Below are 13272 nucleotides of genomic sequence, written 5' to 3' on the forward strand. Positions count from 1 at the left end.
TCTGCCCGTAGGCAGAGGGTCACTGATTCTGTTAGGTTACCTCCCTTTTGGATTTAAATTCCTCATCTGTGAAAGGAGTCCATTAACATGGTCTGCAGTTCCTTCCAACATTTACAGTTTGTGGTTGTATTTCTCAATCTGAAAACTCATGATCTAGATTAGATTTTTTTTTTTAAAGTACAATAATGAAACAAAGAACCCAAACTAAAACCTCTCTTCCTCCTCCCACTATAGCTTATGTCCTGTTGAAAATGAGACCAGCTAATATTACTTATCCCCTGCTACCTGTCAGGTCCTAAACTAAGCATTTTATTTTAGTGCATACATAGATTTTCTAATTCAATTCCCCTGACAACCCGAAAAAGTAGGTACTAATCTTATCCCCAGCTTACAGTTAGGAAAGCCACCTGAGATTATCAGTGGCTTAGGCAGTATGTGATGAAACCAAGATGGGAGCCTTGATTTGCTCCTAAAGATTATGCCCCTGCACTATGTTATACAGCCGCATCAATTTCTACGTCTTGGCATTATTTCCCACCAGCCGAAGTTTTGATTCCACTTAACAAAATCTTGGGGGGTATGATTATTTTTATTAACCACACATAAAATTATAAGGCTCAAAATGCTTTTCTTAAGAAAAATAATTTTGGGAAAGCGCAAGTGGGAAGGGGCAGAGAGAGGGGGACAGAGGATCCCTAAGCGGGCTCTGCGCTAACAGGCCAACAGCAGTGAGCCCAATGTGGGGCTCAAACTCGTGAACCGCAAGATCATGGCCTGAGCTCAAGTCCGAAGCTCAACCAACTGAGCCACCCAGGCGCCCCTGCTTGCTTGCTTGCTTTTCTTTCTTTTGAGAGAGACAGAAAGAGCAGGGGAGGGGGGAGAGAGAGAGAGAGAGGGAGAGAATCCCAAGCAGATGCGGGGCTCGAACCCACGAACTGTGAGATCATGACCTGAGCTGAAACCAAGAGTCCGACGCTTAACCAAGTGAGCCACCCAAGGCTCTTTTTTTTTTTTTTTTTTTTTTTTTTTTTTTTAGTAGGCGTCACACCCAGCGTGGAACCCAATGCAGGCCTCGAACTTACGACCCTGAGATCAAGATCTGAGCTGAGATCAAGAGTCGGATGCCCTACCCACTGAGCCACCCAGGCAGCCTCCCCCCTCCCCACCCCCATTTGTCTGGGTATGAGCCCTTGAACCCAATTTGCCAGGTCAGGGTCTTGGGGAGCATGAATTATAATGAAGAAACAGGAAGCCAAGCCCTCGGTGCTGTCTTAGGTGGACCCACTGGGTACTGGTTGGGTAGGAGGGGCTGACCGCTCCGGTGGTCAGAACTTGGCTCTTTAGTCAACCCCATCAGGAGATCAAATACTGCGTAGAAGTTGTTGTTACCAGAGGGTGAAAGAAAAGGTTCCAGCCCCACCGAGGAAGGGGTGTAGGTGATGTTTGTGGGGCCCCGGGTGAGCTCACAGCCGCCCTTCCTCTTCCCAGTTATTTTTGGTCTCTGTGACCTGTGGGTTTCCTGCTGGCGAAAACAGAAGCAACAGGAACTGAGTTCCCACTGCAGAAACGAACGCCCGCAGCCCAACAGCCTGTCCTTCCCCTGGTCCCTTCCGGGGCCTTGGTGACCTCTGGGATCCAGGCATGTAGCTTCTAGCGTCCTCGGGCGCTCGGGCAGGTGTCTTCGTCTGACACTCTCATCTCAGAACCCCTGCGCCCACCGGGCGACCTGGCCTTGCAGCGAGGCCCCTCGTTGAGCAAGTGGGTGTCTTCCTCTCCCGAACCAGTTCACCCACCACCTTCCCGCACGAAACTGCCAACGGGAGGGTCTTGGTGCGGAAATCCGCACGGATAAAAGTGGGCGGGGGACGCAACGGCCTCCCCGCACATCCCCGAGTCCCCGTGGGGCCCACCCGGTAGGCCGCCTCGGGTCCCCTCTTTACGCATGCGCCCCACTCGCTGTCCGGGTCCGGGACGCGGCTCTAAGCCCCGCCCCGCCCTTCTGGCCCCACCCCCCGTGCTCCGGAGTCGCGCGTCCCCACCAGCGGGCCGTGCCCGGGCGTGCCGGCCGCGGTGGCCGCGTAGCTGACACTTCCAGTGACAAGAGCGATAACCCACACGGGGGCCGGCGCGCCGCAGGGCTGGGCCCGCACCCGGGGCCGCCTCGCGGCTCCTCCGCTGAACGTCGGGCCCCCGCGCGGGCCCGTCCCGCCCCGGCCTCGACCCGCCGCGCGCTGCCCGCGGAGCCACGCCCCCGGGCGCCGCTCGCCCGCCCTCCCCACCTAGGTCGCCCCCCTAGGGGAGAGGCGCAGGCGCCTCACGCAGCCTCCCGGCCGCGTAAAAGCCCTCGTCGGTGCCTTCCTCTTTAGCAGCCTGCCCTCCGCAGGCTGGGCGGCTCGCGGGGCGGAGGTGGAGCGTCCCCGCGCCCTGCTCCCGCCCGGGCGGCGCGCACTGGCTGCAGCCGCGTCCCCTCCCCGATGGCGCGCAGCGCCGAGCCCCCCGACGGGGGCTGGGGGTGGATGGTGGTGCTGTCCGCCTTCTTCCAGTCGGCGCTGGTGTTCGGGGTGCTCCGTTCTTTCGGCGTCTTCTTCGTGGAGTTAGTGGCGGCGTTCCAAGAGCAGGCGGCGCGGGTCTCCTGGATCGCCTCCATAGGGATCGCCGTGCAGCAGTTCGGGAGTGAGTGCCGCGCCCGGGTCCGGCGTGCAGGCGACCCTCCCTCGGAAGGGATAGGGGGGTTGAGGGGGTGGGGGGTGGGGGTGAAGGGGGCGCCAGAGAGGCAGGGCGGGGCTGGAAAGGACGCCGGAGATCTCGCAGAACCTCTTCCTCTTTCTCAGGCCCCGTGGGCAGCGCCCTAAGCACGAAGTACGGGCCCAGGCCCGTGGTGATGGCTGGGGGCATCCTGGCTGCGTCGGGGATGCTGCTCGCCTCCTTCGCTACCTCCGTGACCCACCTATACCTGAGCATTGGGCTGCTGTCAGGTGAGGCCCAGGACTAGGGCAGGAGAGGGAAAGGGCCTCCGGGCTTTCACCTGCTTCCCGCCCCTTCCCGGAGGCTCGGGGAGGCTCAGAGAAAGTTTCTGCTAGCACCTGTGCCCGCCAGGGAAGGTTGAAGAGGGATGACTAACTTGATAAAGCGCGGCTTGGGGGATATTGAGAAATTCAAAGATGACGGATCCAGCAAATGCAAGCCCGGGGCTGGAGTGTTAAGAATCACCCTACACTTGTGCCAGCTTCTGTGGCTGTGAAATAGATCTCATTGTCCAATTTGCATACAGACCAAGAAAGGCTTTGGAAGCTTATGTAACTTGGCAGCTGGAGCTCACCGTAGCCGGAAGTGATATATAGCCCAAGCCCAACTGCAAAGTTCTGAGCTACTACCCCGCAAACGGTATTTCTAAGCCTCTGCAGTCCCCTGAGGTGTATCACCCCATCGGCAAGACGGCGAGCCCAAGGCTGGGAGATTGAATAAAATACAGGGTATCGATGCTAGGGGCTGTAACCCAAGCCTGTGCTACATCCTGGGCAGTGGTGGGATTACTGGGTGCCCCGAGCCCCCTAAGAGTCCCCCAACCCCTATTTGTTCCTTTCTGACAGGCTCTGGCTGGGCCTTGACCTTCACTCCGACCCTGGCTTGCCTGTCCCGTTACTTCTCTCGGAGGCGATCCCTGGCCACGGGGCTGGCACTGACCGGCGTGGGTCTCTCCTCCTTTGCCTTTGCCCCGCTTTTCCAGTGGCTGGTCAGCCGCTACGCCTGGCGGGGGGCACTGTTGCTGGTGTCCGCCCTCTCCCTCCACCTGGTGGCCTGCGGGGCACTCCTCCGCCCACTCTCCCTGACGGAGGACCCTGCTGTGGGCGGCCCTGGGGCCCAACTCTCTTTCCTCCTCCGCCATGGCCCCTTCCTTCGTTACACTGTGGCCCTCACCCTGGTCAACACTGGCTACTTCATCCCCTACGTGCATTTGATGGCCCATCTCCAGGACCTGGACTGGGAACCTCTGTCTGCTGCCTTCCTCCTCTCGGTGGTGGCTGTGTCTGACCTCGTGGGACGTGTGGCTTCTGGGTGGCTAGGGGACACCGCCCCAGGACCCGTGGCTCGACTCCTAATGCTTTGGACCACCCTGACCGGGGTGTCACTGGCCCTGTTCCCCGTGGCTCGGACTCCCACGGCCCTGATGGTTCTGGCCGTGGCCTATGGCTTCACATCAGGGGCCCTGACCCCCGTGGCCTTCTCCGTGTTGCCTGAACTGGTGGGCACTGGGAGGATATACTGTGGCCTGGGGCTGGTGCAGACGGTAGAGAGCATCGGGGGGCTGCTGGGGGCCCCTCTGTCAGGTAAGGGGGACTGGGCTTCCGGGGGGGTCAGGGCTGCATGTACTGCGAGGGGGAGGGAACTGTTTAAATTCCAGTGCCTGTGAATACTGCCCTTCGGGATAGCACGGAACACGGGTCCGTCAGAGTAGCCCTGGAGTGGGTCCATGGCGCAACGAAATCGGGGACTGTGGGAGGACGAAGGGGAGCTACGAGGAGCCCTTGGCTGGCAGGGTGTCTGCAGCTTGGGTTTTCAGAGGACCTGGCTGGACCTGGCCAGACATAGCCCACCAGCGTCTGCCCGTTCCCCTGGCCTACTGGGCCCCAGCCCAGGTGACTGAGCCGTCGGGTCAAAGTTCTCCATGCCCCAGATGCCAAAACCTGCAGACCCTTAAATTTCTCCTAACTATTAACTCAAAGTGTAAAAGAAGGACGGCTGTTGCTTGAAAGAAAGGCATAGGTGTGCCTGGCTCGATGTGGACACCCAGGTCTCTGCTGGCTGGTTTGGAGGCCCTTTCCAAAGGCAGGAAGGGGGTGGACGTTAGCTTTAGAAACCTCGGGGTCCCAGAGTTCTGGAGCTCATCCAGTCCTGCCTTGTGAGTCCTGATTCTTCCGAGATGATGCGTTCAGGATTCTCTTTTCCCTCCACCGGTCTTGGGAAACGGGTCGCCCATGCGTGTTCTTTTTCTCTCTTGGATCTAGGCTACCTCCGAGATACGACGGGCAACTACACAGCTTCTTTTGTGGTGGCCGGGGCCTTCCTTCTCGTGGGGAGTGGGATTCTCATCACGCTGCCTCACGTCTTCTGCTTCTCGGCCTCTGCCTCCAAGCCCCAGGACCCCAAGATGGATGCAGTGGATACCAAGGTCTCTCTCACCAAGGAAGGGCTGCAGGAGGACTGAACTCTGCAAAGGGACTGTCAGACCCAGAAAGCCAGAGGGCGCAAGCTCTCGGGGCCTTCTGTCCCATGCTGGTGCCCACAGAACCGCAGTGCCCAAGAACAAGGCCTCTTGGCCCGCCTCCCCCCGGGGCAGTGTGTTGCCTGTGCCAACCTTTCTCGTCTCGTTGAGGACTCGTAGCTCTTCCTTGCTCCCACGACCTTTCCTGGAGGATCCCGGAGCTCAGCCTGCTCCCCTGCGCTGTGAATCAGCCGTGAACACCCAAAGCCAAGATCTTCACGTGCCTTACATGTGATTTCTACTTTGCTGCCCTTCCGGCTTTCTTCTCTGAAGACCGATGTTTGGGAGAGAGGGAAGCCCTTCTGAGATAAACCTAAAGAAGGAAACTGGGTAATAATGAGAACCTCACAAAGAGCCGGGGCGCATGTGCTTGGGTTGGCTGAATGGGTTCGTGGCTAGGAAGCAGGGAGGGGAAGTATCCATATGAACCCTGGACTCTGCTCTCTGGGCCACGGTTCCTCTGCCTTGTCCACTGACCTCCTCTTTCCCAGTCTCCCCCCGTGACTCAGGAACGAAGACAGCAGTGAGGACACAGGGTGGGGGGAGTCTGGGAGGGGCAGCAGAAGCTTAAAGAGCTAAGGTCTGGGTCTAGCGTTTCCCACAGGCCAAAGGAGCCAGAAATACAGGAAAGACTCAGCCGGGAGGTCTGGAGGGGGCTGATAGGTCCCTCGTGAGCTCCCCACCCCGAACGCACGGAAGCTCGGGAACAGCTTTTCAGAGACTCCCTGTTAAAATGGCAACAGCTTGGGCAAAGACAGGTGGACCAGCTGGACGGAGGGAGAAACACCCCAGAGTTCAGTGGGACCCCGTTCGTTTGAGTCAGCCTTCTTAAATATCTTCAGCAGAATGTTTGCAGCGCCCTAGATTGGCTAACAGCTGGAGCTTGCAGGAAACCGGATAGAAATTCTTTATTGGGGGAGTGGCCCAAACAAAACGGTCAACACGTAGTGTCCAGAGTGGATCGAGGGCCTCCCGAGGAGAGCAGGGCGACCGGAAGAACCGGGAGCAGCTCCCCCCTCTCGGGAGGAGGGGTGGCCTGCGGGGAGGGGGAGGCCGGTGGGCAGGAGGGCAGCGCCCCCGGCAGCCCCATGTAGATGAAGCTGCCAGCGATAATGAAAGAGCCGCAGGCGAGGAAGGAGGCGGTGAAGTCCCCGGTCTCGTCCCTTAGGAAGCCTGCAAGGAAGGGGAAAGGAATTTAGAGGCCTGGGACCCAGGGGTGGGGGGAGGCGGTAAAAGGGGGGGACAGAGGACGGTTGGGAGCGGATCTGCTGGCTCGGGCCCTTACCTGACAGGGGAGGGCCCAGAAGCCCCCCCACACTCATCAGCATCATCACCAGCCCTGTGGCCTGTACGACACCTCCGACGCCCACTAGCCCCGGGAGCACGCCGAAAACCAGGGGGGCGTAGCTTCCGGCGCTCAGCCCGTAGGCCCCAGCCGCGGCCAGCAGGGCCCCGCGGCAGCCCTCCTGGCTCCCCGCCAAGGGCACCAGTCCCACGGCCAGCACCCCCAGCCCGGTCAGAGCCCCGAACACCAGCAGAAGGCGCGAGAGGGGCACCCAGCCCTGGTCCGCCAGCCAGCCGCTGATCAGCCGCGCGCCCGCGTCCCCCACCGCAGCCACGGCCACCACCAGCGCTGCCCCATACCCGCCCAGGCCCCGGTCTAAAGCGTGGGGGGCCAAGTGCACGTAGGGGACGAAGTAGCCGCCCCCAACCAGGGCTGTGCCCAGAGCAAAAACTGAGAAGGCCCGGCGCGCGAAGAGACCCAGGCCGAGGGCAGCTAAGGGCCCGCGGGGTGGCGCCGGGGGGTCGCCAGGGAGCACCAGGGGTCGCAGCAGGGCGCCACAGGGGGCGAGGTGGAGGGTGATGGCGCCGAGGACGAGCAGGGCGCCCCGCCAGCCGAAGGTGTCAAGGAGGAGCTGCAGGGTGGGCGCCAGGAGCAGCGAGGAGGCCCCGTTGCCCGTGAGCGCCAGCCCCACGGCCAAGACTCGACGGCGGGAGAAGTAACGGGACAGGGTTCCCAGGGCAGGGGCGAACACCAGGGCCCAGCCGGAGCCTGCGAACGGACAGGACGGGGTGACGACAGGGACCCGGGATGCTCTGCGCCGGCAATCCCAGCCCGGATCCTCGCAGGAGGCCCCGCCCCTTTGGCCTCCAGCCCCCAGGAAGCGCCCACCTCCACCATCACCCCTTAAGGACCCGGGTGTCCCTCTCCCCTCACCAGCAAGGACGCCCAGGCCAAGGTAGAGGTGCAGCAGACTGCGGGCGAAAGCGGAGAAGACGAAGCCCAGCGAGGTGAGGACGCCCCCAACCATCACCACGGGGCGCGCCCCCCAGCGGGTGCTCAGGGCGCTGCCCACTGGGCCTGGAAGGGGGCGGAGTCAACGGGAGACACGCCTCTGGACCCCCAAACTCTATCCAGCACTCCTCTTTGGCGGCTTGCCAGGCCTAAAGCGTCTCTCTGCCCGCCCCCCCCCACCCCACCCCGCCTAATAGCTCCTGCCCTTGACCTCAAGACGAGACCCTCTCTTTTCTAGAACTCGTTCCCCCCGGTCCCCACCGGTCGCCCTTTCTCAAGGGCTGTCTGGTGAGCAGGTGGGTCCTCCGCCACCGCACACACTCTCCGCCACTCCACCCCGGTCCCCGCCTCCCACCTGGGGGTCCCCCTCACTGGCTGCCTGCTGCACCGCCAGGGCCAGGGCGCTGACCCACGCAGTGTCCTGGGTGCTTCGGTCAAAGTGCTCCGCGAGGTCAGGGAGGGCGAGGCCCAGCGAGCGTAACAGCCCGTAGGAGAGCCCATTCACCGCGAAGGCTGCGGCGGCCACCACCCAGCCCCAGCCCCCGTCCGGGGGCCCGGCAGGCTTGGGGGTCATCGCCGTCTGAGGAAGGGGGCACACACAGCGTCGGCGCCTCCTCTAGGAGACCTGGGCATCCCCGAGATGCAGGTTCTGGCTGCTGGCCAGGGTGGGCACGGCCCCCTGAGCACGATAGGGCGGGGCGGAGGGAGCGGGAGTCAGGCCTAGGGATAACCCCCCCACCCCCATCCCAACCCCCGGTCCGCGCGGGCTCCCGGGACGGGGTGACAGCCGGATCCCCCAGGCCTGGGGCTCCCCCTCCCACGCCCACCCCTCCCCCCTTACCCGGCCCCTCCGGGCGGTGAGGGAAGGGGAAAGGCAAGGACACCCCGGCCAGGTTTTCTGCCTGCTTCCTGGGCGGGCGGGGCCCCGGAGGGGAGCGAGCGCCGAGATGGAACCCCACCTGGACCGGCTCTCTCGGTAAACAGAGCTGGCCACCGGGGCCTGAGCCACCTGGGACGCGGGGGGTGGGGGTGGGGGGTAAGGAGGGCGGGGGAGCTGACTGTCAGCCAATGGCCTAGCCGCCGGTGAGGCCAGACGCTGAGTCCCACGGGGATTGAATTATATATACACACGCCTACACACACACACACACACACACACCTCTACCTCCCCACCAGGGAGGGGGGTGGGAAGAATGAACGCGGCCCCGCCCGGCTCAAGTCCACGCACCTGCCACCTGCTTCTCCTGGAGGAGACCCATGGATTGCAATCCAGGGCAAACCCAAGGTCGGTAGGCAACACGTGGAAATACGCGTGACCCCCAAGGCCGGGGGCGCTGAGTACTTTTGCTCTCAGGGAACATTGCTGGAGGGCCAGGCAATTCTTGGATATCAAATCACTGACCTCCACTGAGGGCTCATTTCTTGCTCAGCAGTAACGGGCCCTCAAGGACCCAGGGGGAGGAAGAAGATTCCTTTACTAGGAGACGCTGTGATGAGCCAGATGCCCTCCACCCATGTCACCTGTACACGCTCCCAGTAAACCGGTGAAGGTGTTGTGCCCAATTTACAGATGAAGCTACTGAAACTTGGAGAGGCTAGGTGCCTTGCATCAAAGCAACCCAGCTAAAAGATGGTGGAAATACTTGAATTTGGTTGGATCTGTCCAACTGCAGACGGTGAATGGAGAACAGGCCTAGGATTGTAATAGGATACCACAGTGGAGGGAAGGGCCTGGGGACAGTATGATGGCTGACTAGCCTGGAAATCTGCAGGGCCATGGAGTTCGTGATTCTAAGATAAGCGTCACTGGGAAGAGAAAGGATCCTTGGGATCAGACTCGCGGAAGATTCAGGTTCGAATTTAAAAAAATTTTTTTTTAACGTTTATTTATTTTTGAGACAGAGACAGAGCATGAACAGGGGAGGGTCAGAGAGAGGGAGACACAGAATCTGAAACAGGCTCCAGGCTCTGAGCCGTCAGCACAGAGCCCCACGCAGGGCTCGAACTCGCGGACCGCGAGATCATGACCTGAGCTGAAGTCGGATGCTCAACCGACTGAGCCACCCAGGCGCCCCTCGAATTTTAAAAACAAAGTAAGAAATCTGAGAATTGGACCCAGGTACTGATTTCGTGGGGGAACTTTATTTAAAAGTATACTTTTTACACCAGGATTAAGGTTACCGTTGCTTTACTTCAGGTATTTGAATCAAGAGATCTGTGGGGCGCCTGGGGGGCTCAGTCGGCTAAGCGGAGACTTCGACTCAGGTCATGATCTCAACAGTTCGTGAGTTACAGCCCCACGTGGGGCACTGTGCTGACAGCTCGGAGCCTGGAGCCTGCTTCGGATTCTGTGTCTCCGTCTCTGCCCCTTCCCTGCTCATGCTCTGTCTCTGTCTGTCTCTCAAAAGTGAATAAACATTAAAAAAAAAAAAAAAAGTGAATCAAGAGATGTGTTCTTTGGTTTAATCGTTGCGCAATATCATAGAAAATGTGGCAATCTCCAGTTTGGAGCAGGCGTCACCCAAGAGCCACGTGGGGGCAGTGTTCCCTAATTGTTGAGAGAGTATCTGCACATTGGAGGAAAACGACCACATTTCTCTACTTTGGGGATTAGTCCTTTAACAGTCGAAAGTAGACTCCCCCTCTCCCCTCTCTCCTGTGCCCTTACAGCCATCAGTGCCTCACCTGCTCCGAGGACATGCCTGGCTTTTTCTCGCTTGTGAATTTTTGCATGTGCGATGCCCACTCCTTGAAACGTCCTGGATGGGGAGCAGGAGTCCCTGAAGGTTTACAGTCCTGCCCCGTGCACCCCAGGAAAGTGGTCTTTCCCTGTGCACCCTAGGAAAGTGGTCCTGCCCCGTGCACCCCAGGAAAGTGGTCTTACCCCGTGCACCCCAGGAAAGTGGTCCTGCCCCGTGCACCCCAGGAAAGTGGTCTTACCCCGTGCATCCCAGGAAAGTGGTCTTTCCCTGTGCACCCTAGGAAAGTGGTCCTGCCCCGTGGACCCTAGGAAAGTGGTCTTACCCCGTGCACCCCAGGAAAGTGGTCCTGCCCCATGCACCCCAGGAAAGTGGTCCTGCCCCATGCACCCTAGGAAAGTGGTCCTGCCCCGTGCACCCTAGGAAAGTGGTCTTTCCCCATGCACCCTAGGAAAGTGGTCCTGCCCCGTGTACCCCAGGAAAGTGGTCTTACCCCGTGCACCCCAGGAAAGTGGTCTCACTGGTTTCCCTCCAGCCAGGGCTGCTGTTGTGAGAGGCACCTGAAAGGCAGAGCCGGCAGATCCCCACTTCCCAAGCCTGCTGCTGAGGACTCTGCTGCAAGGTGTACCCCCTCTGAAACAAAGCTCGCACTGTCCGCTGTCCGCTGTCCGTGGTGGAGTAAACACGCAGCGCTCGAAGAGGAGGCCGGCGCCCCTGGGTCTGGCGGTTGTACAAAGTGACCCTAAGCACCTTTACGGGCCACCTGTGAACCTAGAGGGCATCCCAGGGCCTGGGACTGGGCTGATTGGTGGTGAAAGGGCACGGTCACTTTCTGTCTCACGCTCCCTATATTTTTAGCCAAAATGACCATCACTTTACAGCTTCTGCCTATGGAGCCAACACAGCGTCGGAGGTTGGGAGAACGGACTCCAAGCTGGACTGTCTCAGCTCAGCCGCTTATTAACCGTATGATGGTGAGCAAGGTACACAGCTTCCCTGTGCCTCGGTTTCCCCAGCTCTAAAATGGGGGTAATGAGAGTGGCTACGTGGTAGCGTTGGGAGGGGATTAAATGAGCCGCTGCATGTATACCCCTATGAGGGCAGGACCTCGAGAATGTTGGTCTCTGTTGCTCTGGGGGACCCCGGCTGGACCCCACAGGGCCTCTGCTCCGTCGAATGTTGCCGTCTCTCCCTTCCGAGCCCCCACAGTCAAATTAGGGCAAAGGCGAGCTACAGGGAGCTCGACACAGGGAGAGGGACACAGACCCCACCGAGCGGTGCATGGGAGGAGCTGACTCATTCATTCGCTCAGGTCTGCTGGGAAGGCTTCACAGAAGAGGAGCCCTTGAAGCTGGGTCTTGAAGGATGAGTAGGAGTTTGCCAGATGGTTGCCGTGGGCGGGGACACTCCAGGCAAAGGGAGCGGCTTGTGGAAAATCACAAATGCAGGCACCAGCTTGGCATATTATTTATTGTTTGGGGAGCCGTGACAAGCGAGTGTGCGGAGACCAGAGAGCATACAGAACAGCGCAGGACAAAGCCACCAGGGTAGAAAAGGCTCCCGTCATCCCAGGTCTTGAAGACCAGACTGAAGGGTTCAGACGTTTTCCCAGGAACCGATGCCTCTCGAAAATTTCCACTGACGTAGCAGCATTCGCGAACATCAGAAGCTGAACACAGAGGATGAGGGAACACCCCAGTCAGGGGCGGGGCGGGGCGGGGTGGGGGGGTGGGGCAGGAGAGTCCGGGGCGAGACACCTTTTTTTGAGGTGGGAAATTTCTCTGAAATATCTTGGTTTACGCTGAAAATCCACGTGAAGGTCTGCAGCCTACCTCATTCTAATCTTTTAAGTTTTATTTTATTTTTGATTTTTTTTTTAACATTTTATTTTATTTTCTGAGAGACGGAGAGAAACAGAGGGTGAGCAGGGGAGGGGCGGAGAGAGAGAGGGAGACGCCGAAATCAAAGCAGGCTCCAGGCTGCGAGCTGTCAGCACAGAGCCCGACGCGGGGCTCGAACTCCCGAACCGCGAGATCGTGACCTGAGCCGAAGTCGGACGCCGAAAAGACTGAGCCACCCAGGTGCCCCCAAGTTTTCTCTAAGTCATCTCTACACCCAACATGCGGCTCGAATTCACGACCCCGAGATCAAGAGACTCACGATGCACCCACTGAGCCAGCCCCCTCTGCTTCATAACCTTCGATGCATATTTTCACGGGAAAATAATGCTTTAAGTGACAAAGCAAAGCGTTTAAGTTTTTCTCTGACAAGTCTCCACTGAGGGTGCAGCCAAGCCCCTGGGGGAAGTCGGCCCCAACCCCACCCACCGCTAATCAGCAATGGTTGCTTCCCCTGCCTACTTAACCCCCATGGAATCTTCTGGGCAGGAACATCACCCACCGTTGTTTGTCCTCTGCCCCTCACCCCCACGTTGCCTGGGAGGCAGGCCCCGGCACTATTGATCTCCGGGTCTTTGACACCAAGGTGCAAGGTGACAACTAATCCAGAGAAAACACAGAACAGGGGATTCATGGGCTGAGCAGACTGGATGGGGGTGGGGCGGCATCCCAAGCGGTGGCTGTGATGGGCCTGGGTGCCGCTGCCTGCCCACAGGGAGAAAGCCCCAGACACAGGCGCTGAGCCCGGGAGATCAAAAGAGAGGGTCAAAGTCTGCTCGTAATTTGGGATCCAGGAGTGTGTCTGGCTATAAACACTATAAAACGGCTCTGGGACTTTCCCAAGGCAGCACCTCTCGGGGCCCCAGCGGTCTGAAACCCCAGGGAAGTCCTGAGCTGGGCCCAGCCATCCCCTGGGTCCGCCTGCCGGTGGGATCCTTCTGCGGAAGGCCGGTGGGAGGGAAGGGGGCAGGCAGGGACACAGGGCTGTACTGGAGGTAGGCAAAGTCTGACGCTTTCTGGAGTTTGGCCCAGCTGACCTTGGGCTTCCGCGTGCCTAACAAAGCTGCCTCTTGGGGCGCCTGGGTGAGGTCGGGGATTGTGAGTTCGAGCCCCACA

The 13272-nt window shown here is 59.7% G+C and overlaps 2 protein-coding genes across 5 annotated transcripts; one reads left to right on the plus strand and one right to left on the minus strand.

The window, feature by feature from the left end:
- The first annotated feature begins 2061 nt into the window (after window positions 1-2061).
- On the plus strand, window positions 2062-5617 carry SLC16A13 (solute carrier family 16 member 13). Its single transcript, XM_045490162.1, has 4 exons — window positions 2062-2673; window positions 2832-2975; window positions 3591-4328; window positions 5007-5617. Exons 1-4 carry the CDS (start codon window positions 2475-2477, stop codon window positions 5204-5206), a joined length of 1281 nt encoding a protein of 426 aa, XP_045346118.1. The 5' UTR covers window positions 2062-2474; the 3' UTR covers window positions 5207-5617.
- A 529-nt stretch (window positions 5618-6146) lies between these two features.
- On the minus strand, window positions 6147-8550 carry SLC16A11 (solute carrier family 16 member 11). 4 transcript variants are annotated; one of them, XM_045490160.1, is made up of 5 exons: window positions 8401-8511; window positions 7932-8139; window positions 7482-7625; window positions 6549-7316; window positions 6147-6436 (listed from the first exon to the last, which is right to left on the minus strand). In XM_045490160.1, the coding sequence occupies exons 2-5, from the start codon at window positions 8131-8133 to the stop codon at window positions 6201-6203; spliced, it is 1350 nt and encodes a 449-aa protein (XP_045346116.1). In that variant the 5' UTR covers window positions 8134-8139; window positions 8401-8511; the 3' UTR covers window positions 6147-6200. The 4 variants fall into 4 exon arrangements, with proteins under 4 accessions (XP_045346116.1, XP_045346115.1, XP_045346114.1 ...); XM_045490159.1 differs by lacking the exon at window positions 8401-8511 and adding an exon at window positions 8519-8550 and having other exon boundaries at window positions 6147-7316; XM_045490158.1 differs by having other exon boundaries at window positions 6147-7316.
- Between the last annotated feature and the right edge of the window lie 4722 nt (window positions 8551-13272).

This window comes from Leopardus geoffroyi, chromosome E1 (genome assembly GCF_018350155.1).
Source record: "Leopardus geoffroyi isolate Oge1 chromosome E1, O.geoffroyi_Oge1_pat1.0, whole genome shotgun sequence".
NCBI lineage: Eukaryota > Metazoa > Chordata > Mammalia > Carnivora > Felidae > Leopardus > Leopardus geoffroyi.

Bases quoted from the DNA above. Each gene is read 5' to 3' on its own strand.
- SLC16A11 (XM_045490159.1), bottom strand. From the start codon at position 8,133: ATGACCCCCAAGCCTGCCGGGCCCCCGGACGGGGGCTGGGGCTGGGTG. The intron at 7,626-7,931 runs GTGAGGGGGACC...GCCCCCTTCCAG, and splicing joins GGCGGTGCAGCAGGCAGCCA to GCCCAGTGGGCAGCGCCCTG. The intron at 7,317-7,481 runs GTGAGGGGAGAG...GTCCGTTCGCAG, and splicing joins TGGCCTGGGCGTCCTTGCTG to GCTCCGGCTGGGCCCTGGTG.
- SLC16A13 (XM_045490162.1), top strand. From the start codon at position 2,475: ATGGCGCGCAGCGCCGAGCCCCCCGACGGGGGCTGGGGGTGGATGGTG. The intron at 2,674-2,831 runs GTGAGTGCCGCG...CCTCTTTCTCAG, and splicing joins CGCCGTGCAGCAGTTCGGGA to GCCCCGTGGGCAGCGCCCTA. The intron at 2,976-3,590 runs GTGAGGCCCAGG...CCTTTCTGACAG, and splicing joins GAGCATTGGGCTGCTGTCAG to GCTCTGGCTGGGCCTTGACC.